Here is a 16,572-nt window from a genome sequence, read left to right on the forward strand (position 1 = left end):
ATGCTCGGTAAATTTTCATAAATTCATTACGAAATAATTAAGGGTAACTTAAAAATACTTCTTTATTATTGATTACACAGATAAACTATATATCTGGTTTAATTTATCGCCCGTATTGGCGTATTGGATTTACACCCTGTATACATACTTTAAATTGGTAGGTATCCTACCTATTTCGTTTTATTCAAACCTGGAACAGGGAAACGAATAAAACTTTTCCGTTATCTAGAATTCTAGATAAATCCAATGCCTCGCTTTAAATAACTTTTAACGAGGCAGGCGAATGCTGAAAAGTTTGTGGGCGATGCATCGATGCAGGTACAGGTAGGTACTTTCTGTTACATTCCTCCTTTACATTCCTCGTTCAGATTTTGAAACAGTCATTCCAACATGATAGAATGCGTAGCGCATCCCTCTACCGCTAATACATTAGTGCGGGCGAGATATACCAAGATTTATATCAGTTTCTTAGAATCAGAATATGGCTTTTTATACCTACGGCTTCATACTTCGCCTACATATATTGAATCAATTAAGGCCAGATTCTTTGAAATATGAACATTTAGAAATAGTTATTGAGCACTATTGGCCTAATCGTAGACCGTGACGTGAGTTACCTAGCTATATGTAAAACATTGTAAAAAAGCAACTATTAAAAAAAAAAGAATTTGAATTATCTGAATTTGGTGAAGTTATTTTTATGGTGTCCAATAATCAATCAAAAAACTATAAATTGTATAGTTCGATTTGCTAATTAAACATATTATTTATAACTTGTTTAGTAAATCGTCGTTGTTAATGCTACCTAATAAATAATAGGTAGGTATGTATTACAATTTACAGCAGGATAGTAATATATAATATAATATAACCTGCTCTTAATCGAAATTCTATATAAAAGAACAAATCAAATAACGAGAAAGCATGTTACAAACGTTCGCAAAATGTTTTACGAAAATGTAAACGGCAAAGAGTAAATAAGCGGAGTGGGTTGCCGCAGGGCGTCGCGTCGGGCCCGATCCTAAAATGGAAACGCGCCCGTATCTGATCTACATTTAATTACTAACAAGCACGTGTAATTTGACTACATACAATTTTAAACGCAACTAATGTCTGAACATAGCACAGTATAGCAGGAGCTGGGTAGCACAATGGTTCTCCTAACGTCTCTCTGGCGGGCAATAACCCATACTAAAGCCTTAGAGGAGTCCAGTGGCGAAATGGAAACAACATTTTTTGAGACCGTCTATCGCATCACTTATATAGCAGGTACCTACAATGTTGCAGGTTGCAGCAGAAATACGATAGTATAAGCGGGCGAGGATGAGGTGCTCAATTCAATATAGTCTGCGGATGCTGTTTATACTTAGGTACTTATAGCGTTTGTTACTGTAGTGTTTAGTGTTTAACTCATAATTTAGCTACTTCTGCTGCTGAATGTACGAATTAGGACACGCACAACTATATTATTTTGAAAAAAGACTTCATCACGTTATCATGAGGCTTACTAAGGGCACGGTTTTCTGGATGGTAAAATGCAAAATACCCTTAGCTTTATTGAAAAGAAATTCCATTATGAATTTCTAGTATCGCGTATTATAATATAATAAAGGACTTTTTCCTATCTGTCGCATCGCTAGGAGGAAAATCTGTTTGTTCTTGAACAAGCTCAGCAAAGAACGAATTGTTGAGTCCGAGTCAATTATGTCGGCATCCTTTTGCAAACGGTTTCAGTGGAATCCAATTAGGTACTAAAGTATTAGTTTCTTTGAAATAAAAAGGTTCGCCTTCGTTGCAAATATATTTTATAGGTTTAGCAGCAAAAAATGTAGAAGGAGCTGAAATATTATTCCTTTCTACACTTTAAAGAGGCAAATAATGTACCCACATATAAAACATTTTTATTAAAAAATTCCAGAGAGAAAATTTTATAGCGAATATTCCATTGAAAAGAGCGTGCTGCTGGGAATACGTATAAATACAAAATGTAGAATAAAATAAACCTATTTTTATACAGTGAAGTGTAATTAAACTTTTGATGATTCTGACGGGGATTGATAAATTTACAGGAAAAACTTTAGTTTTATTTAATACCATCATGCTGTACTAATAGAAACTAAATAAATCTTCAATGGAAGATCTCAAAATAACTGTAGTTAAAATATATGTAACAATATTTTTTAAAAGCTTATTGTATCCAAAATATTGTTTATTAAGAAGAGTTTAAGGTGTACCTAAGTACCTATATGCTACTTTTGTAGATACTAAGTTCAATTCAATTAACTATCCTTCTCTCTTCCTTAACTCTTAACTATTAGGCACTGGTCCCACCGCGAGCTAGTAAGCTATGAGCTATCGGCTATAAACACGAACAAAAGATAAGCACTCCCGTGTAAATAAAAGAGACACGGCGATATTTATAGTTACTCGCCCAGCGGTGAGCTTATTTACACGGGAGTGCTTTATCTTTTGTTCGTGTTTATAGCCTATAGCTCATAGCTTACTAGCTCGCGGTGGGACCAGTGCCTTATCCTGCGCAACTTCCTGCATTTTAAATTTGTATGTAGATATTATCGGGTGTTTCAGAAAGTAGAAGCACATATTCCAAATGATATAGATAGTACAATATTTTTCTTAAGTTTTACAATTACTCATTAGTCAGTATTAAAACTATTAAATTTCTACTTCTTTTGCAACAAAGTCTGGTACACTGACATCGTCAACCGTAAGACAGAAATCGCACCTTGGATGGAACCTTCGACATACGCTTCAGCACAGATTTATTTCTGATGTCTTTGGATACTTGCAACCAGTTTTTTTGGAGGCCTTGATAGAATCTGAGAAAATGAAATGGGTAGAAATAAATAAGTTTTTGCTGTCTACAACCGAGTGACTTGGTTCGGAGGGAGCCTGCAATGTTCGTTGTTAAAATCAAAGAAGTCAACTAGGTTAACGTAAGTTGGTAAAATTACGCAAATAAATTTATTAAAAGTAAATAACACGCGTTTATATTGACTAAGACATTATTTGAAAACAAATAAGTACTTGGTTAAAACCACCAAGAACGTTTAGCAAGAATTGTTTGTTTGTCAATTACAAAGCTTTATTCCGCATTTTAAATAAGTCTTTGTTGTATCCAACTAAATAAATTTTAACGAAGCCAAATTGATACTTTGCTAGAGCTTATTTTTTTCCGTGATAAGCTTAATATTTTTTCGGGGATATAATATGCCTTAGAAAGAGCCCAAAAAGTGTCGATTGAATGAATCCAAAAGGCAGCATCGCAAAGTTGGATGGTGTTTAGCAAAAATGAGTCATCCCACATCCATTTTTCAATAAAATGTCAACTTTAAGCGTCAATATTTCGAGTTGACATCTTATTGAAAATAATTTGGCCAAGCCCGAGATAGCTCGAGGCATTTAGTGTTCCGTATTACGGCTACCATCAGTTTGGCATTGACATAAACGATATCGTGAAAGTAATTTACTTCCTATATATCTCTTTCGCACTAATATGTCAGTACGAGCGAGATGCATATTAGAAAGTAAATTACGTTCACAGTAGCGTTTATCAGGGACACAGCCGCTATGGTTAACGTGAAACGTGGTGTAGATAGCTAATGCGAAGGCCGAAGGCCGAGCTCCGCGTAGGGCCGAAGGCCCGAAGCATCCAGGATGTCTGTGATTAAACACAGAACAATAGTACAAGTGTCTAAGTGCGAAGGCCGAAAGCCGAGCTTTAGCAAAATGTCAGTGCTTTAGCACAGAGCAATAGTACAAGTGTCTAAATGCGAAGGCCAAAGGCCGAGCTCCGCGTAGCCCGAAAACCCGAAGCGTCCAGGATGTCAGTGCTTTAACACAGAACAATAGTACAAGTGTCTAAATGCGAAAGCCGAAGGCCGAGCTCTGCGTACGGCCGAAGGCCCGAAGCGTCCAGGATGTTAGTACTTAAACACAGAACAATAGTATAAGATAAGTGACTACGAGTAAGTGCGAAGGCCGAAGGCCGAGCTCCGCGTAGCTCGAAGGCCCGAAGCGTCCAGGATGTCAGTGCTTTAGCACAGAACAATAGTACAAGTGTCTAAATGCGAAGGCCGAAAGCCCGAAGCGTCCAGGATGTTAGTGCTTTAACACAGAACAATAGTACCTATAAGTGTCTAAATGCGAAGGCCGAGAGCCGAGCTCTGTGTAGGGCCGAAGGCCCGAAGCGTCCAGGCTGTCAGTTCTGCGTTTAACCACTGACATCATGCGATTGCTTGATGTACTATAATAATTTTGAGTAATATTTTAAATGTATACTCCTTCAATTTGAATTTAGAACTCATTATTTTTTTTATTTGATTTTGTTTCTAGTTCCATGCCATATATATGTCGAATACCGACGGTCTTAAAGGCGGTGGGCGCGTGGGGTAGTACCTAGATGTATTACTTCACAGCTAAACCAGTATGCTACCATTGCTACCAGTGCATGAAATAAATATTCGGACTCGTTAACCATACTAGTGCCTACTATATTTCAGTACTAAATAATAAAAAGAACTAATTTCTTTAAGGATGTTAACGGATTACTTTCAAAATAAAAAGATCACATGAAACCGTTAAAATCTTTATTCAAGTCAAACTAGGCCGGCTACAACCCTAGACATCTGACCTAAGAAGATTTAGATATGGGACCGGCAACAAACTCAGAGGGACAAATCTTTTCAAAACAAGATAAAACAACACATAACACATCCATTCTTTATTTCACAAAACCAAACTAACACTTGAAATAAAACACTTAGCTAAATGGTTAAAGAAGGCTAGATTCTATAAGCTATCAGAATAATCCTTCAGGTATAAGCCTTCAGGAACGTAGCGAGTTAGGCACGAGGTTGGCTAACGAGTACGTCCGATCTCTAGCGCGGTCCGATCAAAAAAAAAAGAACTACCAGCGGCGGAGCCACCCTGCTCCCGCTTCTAGTCAAGTTGGCAAACCTGCTCGACCAGTCTACCAACATACCGACAAACTGCCACTCGTGCCTACGCTCACTCGAGAAAAACCTCTCGACGTTCCAAAGCCTTCTACCTGTCATCTTAGTTCAACAACACGCCAATAGATGGCGTTACTCTACGCAACTTTATTTCAACAATGCGCCAATAGACGGCGTTACTCTCTACACAACTTTATTTATTTTGTTACAATCAAATAATACGTAGCTCAACATTGATAATCGATTTTATACAGGCGTCTAAAATAATGAACTATAACGCTGCAATAAGTCTTTCTGGTGTCAGGCTCCGACACGGCCATCCTGCGCTACACACGTCCTCGTGTGTGGGTGTATGCATTTGATTCTGTAACAAAATACTCAGCACAGTATCTCATCGCTCGGTCATTCCTGACCAACAATTTCGGTCTCACTCAAATTACTATTAAAATCAAACTTTGTTATCAATCAAACCAGAAAAAATAATTGTTCAAAATTACTTTAACAATCCTCAATTCTCTAGTCAAACAAAAATAGTCCATCGAGCAAAGACTAAATAAAAATCATCAAATTTGCAACGTTTATTCTTGCTCTATGCATACTTCAATCATCGCCGCTATCTTGCGGATACACTTCCAAAATCATCGCCTCCATCTAGCGGATACTCTCAAATCTACGTGAAAACAGAACAATCTCAAACATCAAAAACACAAATCACAACAGCTCTAATTCATTACTCGACAGTATCACTACTATTGTCATCAATATCAATTTACGGGAAAAGTATCTGGCATAAAAAAAAAATCTTTGGTCATATGTGATAATAATCATTGTAGGACATCTTAAAATAAATAGCACACTGACTTAATAATGCCAATTTTACTCATATCCTCGTATGAACACAGTACATCAACGGGAATTCATTTTTAACAAAACAACACCAGTCCTTCGGTGCATAGCCAGTCCTTCGGCAGATACCAGACCCTCGTCAGAAGTAACCATCTCAGCCGCGTAAGTGCTACTCCTCGCAAAGAGCATTCTGCACATAAAAAGCAGACCACTTGCACCTCTTACATGCTCCGGCACTTCTGATGCGGTCACTAAACAATACCCAGTCCATCGGGCGTGCCTTCAGTCCATCGAAAGCAAAATAGTAGTGCCCAGTCCATCGGGCGTGCCTTCAGTCCATCGAAAGCAAAACAGTATTGCCCAGTCCATCGGGCTTGCCTTCAGTCCATCGAAAGCATGACAGTATTGCCCAGTCCATCGGGCGTACTTTCAGTCCTTCGAAAGTACAAGCTTTCAGTCCGTCGAAAGCAAAACCATGTTAAGAGTGAATTCCAAAAAGAAAATAAAAACAGAGTTTTAAATCATGTTACTCAGAACCATTGGTACTATCAGCGTCAACTGATCGACTGAAAATAAACATTACTGATCAAAATCACTAAAGGTCGCTTTCTACTTTAGCTTTTAACAACAGAAACTCGCTCAAGACTTCTATGCAGAAGTAAAACCTCTCAAAATAATCCCAACAAAATGGGAACTGCTCACCAGATTAATAAAGCATGATGCACGCGACCAAGTCAAAGGTGGTGGTGGTGAAGTCCGACCCAAGCACGAAGGCTGATGCTTTCCGCCTTGCAGTTGCCGTTGCTGCGGCAGATCGCGAGATGCACGATGTAGTTTAACATAGCAGACTGTTACTGAAATGATCATTTGCACGGTATCAGGTTTGTCATGTTAGCAGGCTAAACTCAAAGGTTTATGAAATGCAATGTAGCAGACACAAAAAACATGTTTCCAATGTATACTGGACTTCAAAAATCTCAGAATAAAATTTAAACTTCAATGAGTGCGTTTTATTTTATTCTATGAACAAACAAACACGTGTTCCAAAAATAAGTAACACGGTAAAATGGGCCAATACGAAAAATGACAGCTTTTACGTTCGACTGTTAAGTAGCTAACACACTACCGCACCGCACCAAGGTCATTGTGGGACGCACCCATAAGTAAAAGGGAGAAAGCGATATCTCTTTCTCCCTCTTACTTATGGGTGCGTCCCACAATGACCTTGGTGCGGTGCGATAGTGTGTTAGCTACTTTATGCTTCGCCATTACACTCACAATAAAATTCACTAATAAACGATTAGAACGAAACCTGTCCTTTTATTTCCAAATCTCCAGCACAGATGATAATGCACAGCTGCTTCTGTGTCACGGGCGTAATGGCATCTGTAAGTTGGCTCAGCTCGCGCTGCAGGAAACTGTAACATTAATTTTCATATGCGTAGCTCATGTTTCCATAGAATGCACGATTTGTGATCTATCACGACATTACGGGCAATAATTTGTCGCAATTTTAATAATTACTAAACGTTACATAGTAAGGATTACATAATCCTATGGATTGGCCAATCAGCAGGATCAATTTCTAACGGTGCATTGTATTTTTATGAAAAAAATAATTTGAGGGTAGATGCACAAGTGAGCGACGAAATAATATCACGTCGTGATAGCCGATATTTGGTTTTAATTAACAATATGGATTTCACATGAAAATAACTTAAGATCACTTAAATTTAAATGGATTATAATAATTAATTTTATCTTCATAAAAAAAAACAATTATTGAGGGTAGATTCACAAGTGAGCGATAAAATAATATCACGTCGTGATAGCCGATAGTTGGTTTTAATTAACAATATGGATTTCAAATCAAAATAACTCAAGATCGCTTCGATTTAAATGGATTATAAAAATTAATTATAAAGAAACTTAAAGATTCCAGAGATGACGTCACGTCACAATCGTTAATGCTAGACTGCCTCGATCAAAATTCACAATTTCACAATAATTCTCACCAAATAACAATGAATTACACTCACCTTTCAATCAAGGTTAGACACGTGAGCTTACCATTACCACGTGTCCAGATTATGGAATGTAGGTCACCAGAAATACACCACGCTCCCAGGTGGCTGTGTAAGCAATACATAATACCTTGACAATCCCACTTGCTGATGTCGAATACCGACGGTCTTAAAGGCGGTGGGCGCGTGGGGTAGTACCTAGATGTATTACTTCACAGCTAAACCAGTATGCTACCATTGCTACCAGTGCATGAAATAAATATTCGGACTCGTTAACCATACTAGTGCCTACTATATTTCAGTACTAAATAATAAAAAGAACTAATTTCTTTAAGGATGTTAACGGATTACTTTCAAAATAAAAAGATCACATGAAACCGTTAAAATCTTTATTCAAGTCAAACTAGGCCGGCTACAACCCTAGACATCTGACCTAAGAAGATTTAGATATGGGACCGGCAACAAACTCAGAGGCACAAATCTTTTCAAAACAAGATAAAACAACACATAACACATCCTTTCTTTATTTCACAAAAGTAAGCTACTAATGAAACATAAGAAACCAAAATAACACTTGAAATAAAACACTTAGCTAAATGGTTAAAGAAGGCTAGATTCTATAAGCTATCAGAATAATCCTTCAGGTATAAGCCTTCAGGAACGTAGCGAGTTAGGCACGAGGTTGGCTAACGAGTACGTCCGATCTCTAGCGCGGTCCGATCAAAAAAAGAAAGAACTACCAGCGGCGGAGCCACCCTGCTCCCGCTTCTAGTCAAGTTGGCAAACCTGCTCGACCAGTCTACCAACATACCGACAAACTGCCACTCGTGCCTACGCTCACTCGAGAAAAACCTCTCGACGTTCCAAAGCCTTCTACCTGTCATCTTAGTTCAACAACACGCCAATAGATGGCGTTACTCTACGCAACTTTATTTCAACAATGCGCCAATAGACGGCGTTACTCTCTACACAACTTTATTTATTTTGTTACAATCAAATAATACGTAGCTCAACATTGATAATCGATTTTATACAGGCGTCTAAAATAATGAACTAGGGTACATCGCCAATTATTAGCTAGTTTTCAATTACTGGCCACCTATACTAAAATGAATTCTGTGTATAGGTGAATAGAACTCATTTTTGTAAGAGGCGGCCAGTTATTGAACGAGTGGGTTGTGGATAAATTTCAGTTACTGGCCATTTTCCTTATACTGAAAATGAGTTTTATTTATCTGTAAATAGAATTCATTTTTGGAATAGATGGCCAGTAATTGAAAACTGGCTAATAATTGGATTTTCGTACCTTATATACTAAAATGAACTTTGTTCACCTATAAATAGAAATCAAATTAAGTGGCCAGTAATTGGGGGGTGGCTAGTAATTGGCGATGTACCCTATAACGCTGCAATAAGTCTTTCTGGTGTCAGGCTCCGACATATATATAGACTTTAATACATATTATTTAGAAGTTTAGAACTGCCAAAAAATGAAGAGTCCGTCTAAGCCAGCGGTCGGCAACCTTTTAGCAGCCAAGGGCCACATAGGTAGTAGTTAACGGAGGTGATGCGGGCCGTACTTTGTTAATATTTATGACTTTATGAGACATTTTCGTTTGTCACTATTACATACAAAATAGCCAAGGCGGCTCTCGGGCCGCAAGTGACAGGTTCACGAGCCGCATGTGGCCCGCGGGCCGTAGGTTGCCGACTGCTGGTCTAAGCTAACAAAGTGTAAGAGTGAGATAAACGTCATATTTTGATAGAAATATGACATTAATGATGACACAGTCACACTTTGTCATTGAAAATTCCTTACAGAGTTAGCTTGGTCCGATTCTATCAATAATTGGACGTAGTTTAGGGAAAAACATATACTTAATCCACGATAATCTGTTAAATAAAATACAAAAACAAAAGCCATTAATTTAAATGACGTAGTTTATGGATGAATCCTTTTCACTAAACTACATTCAATTGATAGGTACTAAACTCAGTCCGAGTTTATATAATTAGAGTTAGACCAAGAAAAGCCTGCAGCGATTTTGATAGCACTCGCAGTGTAAGCGTTATTTTAAACATCATACTTCAATGAAATTATGACGTATAAATAACACTTGCACTACGTGGGCTATCAAAATCGAATCGCTGCAGACTTTTCTTGGTCTAAATTAAAGTTTTTATAATGGAAGTACTTCTACGTCCGTCCGTCCGTACGTACGTCCAAGAAATCGCTGCAGACTTTTTACAGTCTAACTATAAATATTAAATGACTTTATTATCTCTATACGTCTTACTAACTCTATGTGTCCTATTGTGAAAACAAAAACACAACGACAGTGAAGAACGGAATTCTTAATTTGAATTTTTCAGATTTTTAGATACCTAGTCCATTGATTGGAAAGCCCGTTCGAAATTTAAACTTATTCACAATATAATAAGGTTGTATTTTGTAGATCTCTCTCATACTTATAGTAGGCTATTCAGATAAAATTAAATATCCCACAAAAATAAGCAAGCAGAATTCAACTTTGTGTCAAAGACATAAGTCATAAATTTCAATGCCAAAGTTTTTACTAAGGACCTTCTCGCTAAAACTACTGCCAAAATGAAATGACCAGTGTAAGCATCAGTTAGCTAGCCCTAAGCAACTAAAGATCAGGCTGCAGTTGAAAAACTAATAAAGATAAAGTTAAGCTGATAATTTTCCCGCCGTCTCCATGCTTCTTTAAGTTGGGTATTGACTGGTCAGCTGCCTGTTAGCTATAGTTTTCGCGAAAATCGCCAGGACAGAGGTGAAATTTTTTGTATGAAAACTTGCAACTTTAAATGCATTTTTTGACGAAACTATTGCATTCTAAAATGAAGTCAAAATCAGTCCATCGACTCAATGTTTTGCAAGCTTTCTAATGGTACCACACATGATTCTTACAAATGAAAAAAAATTCAGCCTACCCCTCTCAACCCCCTAAATTTCCCCCTTAAATAAGAAATAATCAGTTTTGACTTATTTACAATATGAGTGGTGGTAATTGCTATAACTGTTCCAAATTTTAGGTATCTACGTCAAACGGTCTCTGAGAAAAACGCATTTAACTGATTTGCATTGCAAGACCGAAGTGATCCCATAAGTGTTCCGTGAACAAAGTTTTGTACGGAACACTAAAAATTAAGTCTGTGGGGTTGACACATTATTGCGTATCAGCATCCAGTTGTGCTAATACTTTCTGGAACACCCGATATATGTGACGCCGGCAAATTGTAAGAATCCGCCGTTTACAACGGCGTCGGCACTGCACAAACGTTTCGCCGTTTGCAAATTGCCGAAGGCAATTTGTAAAATGTCGGCATTATGCATACCTTATGGCATTAACGGCGCCGTTTGTAATTTGCCGCGGAATTTTGGTCGAATTAGTTCTTCATTTTACCACGCCTGGCGCTGCACATCAAAACTATGAATAATGCTGGGGTGTCCATCAAATCAGGAGTTATTGGTCCCACCGCACTGTTTCTTTTCAAAAAACATATCCTTCACTCCTTCCTTCCTTCCTTCTTTTTATTCCTTCACTTCGCAGGGCTCCTAATTCTGGACTGTTTGCCCTTCGGGCATCTGAAGCTACCTAACGAACCTAACCTACCTACCTACGCTTTGTTCCTCAAATTTTATTGTTTCCATGGACGTCGCACTAAATCCATAGGTAGGTAGTTTTAGGTTCGTTAGGTAGCTTCAGATGCCCGAAGGGCAAACCGCCCAGTTGCGGGGCTCTCTAGTTAAGTTGTGAAGGAAATATTTTTTGAAAAGAAACAGTGCGATGGGATCATCCATGAACTCCAGATTTGATGGACACCCTGGCCTTTTTCATAGTTTTGATGTGCAGAAGTTTGAAATGTAAGCTTCAGTTAAATTAATTTTTGGAATAAATGATTGAATACCTTTAGATTTTTATTTGTAAACCATGGTCACCCTAGCGAAAACCACAACGTCTGACGTTGACGTTATTGAGCGCACTAACAATTTGCCTTCGGCAATTTGCAAACGGCTAAAGGTTTGTAAAATGCCGACGCCGTTTGTAAACGGCGAATTCTTACAAAATGCCTGCGACATATACATACATATAATAAAGTGCCTACTTCATTAGGGTTTTCGAACTCGGACCATGGCTTCTTCTACAAGCTCTACAGCAACACCGTGAAGCTAATGATAGCAACGTTCATGGTGGGCGAGGTGTGGTACATGATCACCTTCGCGTCCTCGCTGGACACCGTTATCGAGCAGCTGAATGCCACCCTCATACAAGTGATGGCTCTGTTTCGGTATAAGTACATGGTAAGTAAATAAATGCAGAGGAGTTATGTTAGTTATTCTAGTACTTTAAGATATTTAATATAGATTTTGTATTGAACTGGGAACATTATCATAGACAATTGATGCCAACTTTATGTAAATTCTTCAAATATTCTGGTATACCCCTACCCCCTAGGAGAGTAATAAGTCTCCTACACTCAAATTGAAATTATTTAGAATTAGCTTCTAATACTGTCAAGTTGCATTTTAGTAGAATTATTGAAATATTATAAATAAATGTAAATCTCACAGACACAATCGACTTCGACTTTCAAAATGTTTATTTTAAAATAATGCATTTAGCGCATGCACGAGCACGTCTACAAGAACTTGGCAACGTCCATGCAGCTCTCAAACCTAGACACGTCGACACCCGCGAGGAAGGCGCTGGTGGACTACTGGATGGAGAAAAGCGAGACATACTTGAAACTTATGCTGGGATTGGGCAGCCTGACACTAGCCGTATGGTATGAGGAGCTCACAAATATAAATAAATATACCTACTGACGAATTGAAATCCCCCTTTTTTAAGTCGGTATGAAAATATACCTATCTATTTTCTGCCCGTCTACTGTCCACGCAGTTACAGTATAATTTTATTTCAATAATATGACAGGAATGCGTGTTGTATGTTGTGTTAACGTACCTACCTTCCAGTACTAAAACAGAAAGGAAAAAGGAAAATGTTTACAGTACCGAAGTACCTATTCTAGTCAAATAAAGCAGATTTTATTTAAATCAATACTTTCAAGAGAAAATACAAGATAATCTGCTCCGCGGCTCCTTCGCAGACTTATTTGGATAGAAGTTGTCAGCGGGTATTTAAGTCAAGTCGCCAATTGTTTTGAATTGAATAATTTTCCATTTGCATTGGAGTGTCGCCAAAGCAATGAAGTCCTTCGTCAATGAAGATAGATTAAAATATTGTACTTTAAAGTACGTAGGTAATTTGAAATTCCGATTTGAGTTTGACCTAAGTTTTGCAAATTATTTAGCTTTAATATAGGTTCGAGGAATCAACATGAAAAAATAACGCGATATGTTTTCCCTTCCTGCCAGGTATGTTTTCCCGTTGGTGGATGACATAGAATACAATCTAACCGTGAACCTGTGGCTAGGCGTGGACTGGCGTAGGCCCTCGCGGTACCCCATTGTATACATCATTCACATCGTCGCCTTCCACTATACCGCCTTCTTCATAATGGTCAACGATGTCATCATGCAAGCACACCTCATACACCTCATCTGCCAGTATACGGTTCTGGCTGACTGCTTTGAGAATATTCTAGATGATTGCGAGAAGGACTTTAAAGGTAAATGAGCCGAGTTGTTTGCAGTGGCGTACTTGTTTGCAAAGGGTAAATGAGTAAACGGGTTTGTATCTTAGTTAGATACGATCCTGGAAGAAGAGTGTCCGTGAATTACCATTGCTAATTGAGATTGGTCATCAACATGCTCTTGGATGGTGTAATTGTACTTATTTGAAAAGCAAATATTTTCTAAATTTAACAGAGTATCTTAATAAGGAAGGGTGAAGGGTGCCTATAAAAAGACTTTTTGATGAGCCACATTGGAAGCTGTCACTTGACTACTTTAATAAAGGAAAAAAAATATTTGTGATGCTAAAAAAGATTTAGTTTATTGTGTATGCTATGCTATGGGGCATTATATATCTATGAAAAGGGACCTTATTGTCGATGGCGCTTACGCTGCACAGAGACGCGGGGCATTATGTTTATATCAGAGCATCGTTAATAATGGCGTAAGCGCCATCGACAATAAGATTCCATTTCATAGATGACGTCACACATATAACTTTTTTAGGTTTAAGCAGAGACCAACTTATTCGTGACAGCAGCTTCAGAGAAGTCTATATTTCCCGGCTGGGCCTCCTGGTAGAACAACACAAAAAGATTTTGATGTAAATATTAGCATACTACTTAATTATAATATCTATCCCATTTAAACCGTCTGTTCGTGACTAGGCGCTGCGTATTTTTGAGAGTTCGACCTTTTCTTGGATGGTGAAATAAAAATCCGAAATTTAACGTGCTTACTCTTATAATTCTAAAAGCTTAATCTACGTGTCCATTATTCGAGGATATTGGGGTAGAGGGGGACAATATGTCGTGACGTAGGGTGACGAAGGCGTATATAGAGCTCCGTATTGGCCGCGATATGTGTGACGCGACATACGCAACTAAGTGGCTCCTACCAGAGATGTCGCTGTGGGTCTCGTACGGAACATGCCCCCGGCCTTGAAAGATCTGGCTTTCAAGAGGATTCTTGGTCTTCTCTCCTCTCTTTATCAGGCTGAGACACCAAGGGGCAGATTTTGGTGTAGGCGCGTCTTATGATGCCAGATGCGGTGTGGATGTCTGCCACTCTTGACACTCCGTCTCGCCCAGGGATAGTCTTGACGACGCGTCCTAGATGCCATTTTAGCGGAGGCAGATTGTCGTCTTTTATGAGAACTAGTGTGTTCGGCTTCAGGTCTTCGCAGTGGCTCCTCCACTTGGATCGCGTCTGTAATTCGGAGACGTACTCCTTGGGCCATCGGGTCCAGAAATGCTGCCGTATCTTCTCCACCATCTGGTACCGGTTGAGTCGATGAGCAGGCGCGTGCTGAAGGTCCTCTGAGGCGGGCGATGTCAAAGCGCGACCGACAAGAAAGTGCGCAGGGCTCAGAGGAAGGAAGTCGTGCGGATCCGATGACATGGCGTACAAAGGACGGGAATTGAGGACGGCTTCAATTTGGCTTAACGCCGTGCTAAATTCCTCGAAAGTGAGGTGAGCGTTTCCAATAACACGGCGTATATGAAATTTACACGATTTTACTCCAGCTTCCCATAGGGAACCAAAATGGGGCGCGTAAGGTGGAATAAAATGAAATTTAATATTACTACTAGTAGCGTAATCTATGATGTCGGGACTACATTGGGACAAAAACTTGGCAAAATCGTGCATTAAACCCACAAAGTTCTTGCCATTATCCGAAAATATTTCGGTAGGCTTGCCGCGTCTAGCTATAAAGCGTTTGAGAGCTAGAAGGTAAGCATCGGTGGTTAGATCACTGACAAGCTCTAAGTGGATGGCTCGCGTAACAAAACATACAAACAAACAAATATATGCTTTAACAGTTTGAGCACCTCTGCCTTTGCGGTTTAATATGAAAACTGGCCCTGCATAGTCCACACCACAAGTCAAGAAGGGATATGTAGGCGTAATTCTCTCCTCGGGTAAATTTCCCATGAAAGGAGTAAGGGTTTTCCCTCTTAATCGCTTGCAAACAATACAATCATAAAAGATTTTTCGCGCAAGATTCCTACCACCTAGTGGCCACCAAGCATCATGCAGTTCGAAAAGAAGAGCTTGACGCGCAGCGTGTAGAAGTTTCTTATGTTCGTGGCGAAATAATAAAAGCGTAAAGTGATGTTTGCTTGTTATTAGTATCGGGTGCTTTTTTTCATAAGCAAAGTATTGCGAATAACCGATGCGACCGCCGACTCGCATGACACGATCTTCATCAATAAACAAATTTAATTTACTTAAATTATGCTTGGTTTTAATTGTTTGTTTATTAGTCAATAGCTTGTACTCATCTGGAAACGATTCAAGTTGAGACAGCCTGACTAATAAATTTGTTGATTCCCGCAGTTCCTCGACGCTAATACTGCCCGCACGCTTATTATTTTTATTGCGCGCGTTGTGAATAAAGCGTAAAACGTAAGACGCGGCGCGTATCATGCGCGAGAACTGAGAAAACCGTTCGAAAGGGAATAATGATAATGACGCTTCAGTGGTAGCGGTAAGCGCTAATTCTACGTTAGATTTAACCTCCGGAAGTATGTCATGCGTATCATTCGAACTCGGTAATTTTGGCATGTTTTTAGGGTCAAAGTTAACATCCTGCAGAAATTCAGGTCCTTCCCACCATAAACTGGATCCAGCTAGGTCTTCCAATCGAACGCCTCTCGAAACTAAGTCAGCCGGATTAACTTTACCGCTGACGTGGCGCCATGGAAGCCCTTTGGTCAGTTCATGGATCTCAGTGACCCGATTCTGCACGAAAGTCTTTAATAAATTAGGTGCCATGCGCAACCACCCTAAAACGCAAGTCGAATCAGAGTAGAATACGACGTCATCAAATTTGCAGTGAAGACTATTTATGACCCTGTCATATAATTTAGCGCCTAGAAGTGCACTGCAAAGTTCTAAGCGGGGCGTACTTAGGACTTTAATGGGAGATAATTTTCCTTTCGAACATAATAATCGTGAGCATACTTCATCATCATCATTTATTGTGCGAATATAAATGCAAGTGCCATAAGCCACCTGTGACGCGTCTGTAAAGATATGCATTTCTATGCGCGTATAATTACTG

The 16,572-nt window shown here is 39.0% G+C and overlaps 1 protein-coding gene across 2 annotated transcripts in view; it reads left to right on the forward strand.

Annotated features, from left to right (window-relative positions):
* Positions 1-1,064: 1,064 nt before the first annotated feature.
* The window catches only part of LOC134664498 (odorant receptor 94a-like), a 32,280-nt gene continuing 16,772 nt past the window's right edge, over positions 1,065-16,572 (forward strand). Inside the window, exons 1-5 of one of the 2 annotated variants that reach the window (XM_063521177.1) lie at positions 1,065-1,269; positions 11,983-12,170; positions 12,492-12,655; positions 13,248-13,501; positions 14,013-14,109. In XM_063521177.1, coding sequence (XP_063377247.1) covers positions 1,152-1,269; positions 11,983-12,170; positions 12,492-12,655; positions 13,248-13,501; positions 14,013-14,109 — 821 coding nt within the window. In that variant the 5' untranslated portion in view covers positions 1,065-1,151. The remainder of the gene's footprint in view (positions 1,270-11,982; positions 12,171-12,491; positions 12,656-13,247; positions 13,502-14,012; positions 14,110-16,572) is intronic. The other variant, XM_063521175.1, reaches the window with a different exon arrangement.

The sequence above is a fragment of the Cydia fagiglandana genome, chromosome 5 (genome assembly GCF_963556715.1).
Source record: "Cydia fagiglandana chromosome 5, ilCydFagi1.1, whole genome shotgun sequence".
NCBI lineage: Eukaryota > Metazoa > Arthropoda > Insecta > Lepidoptera > Tortricidae > Cydia > Cydia fagiglandana.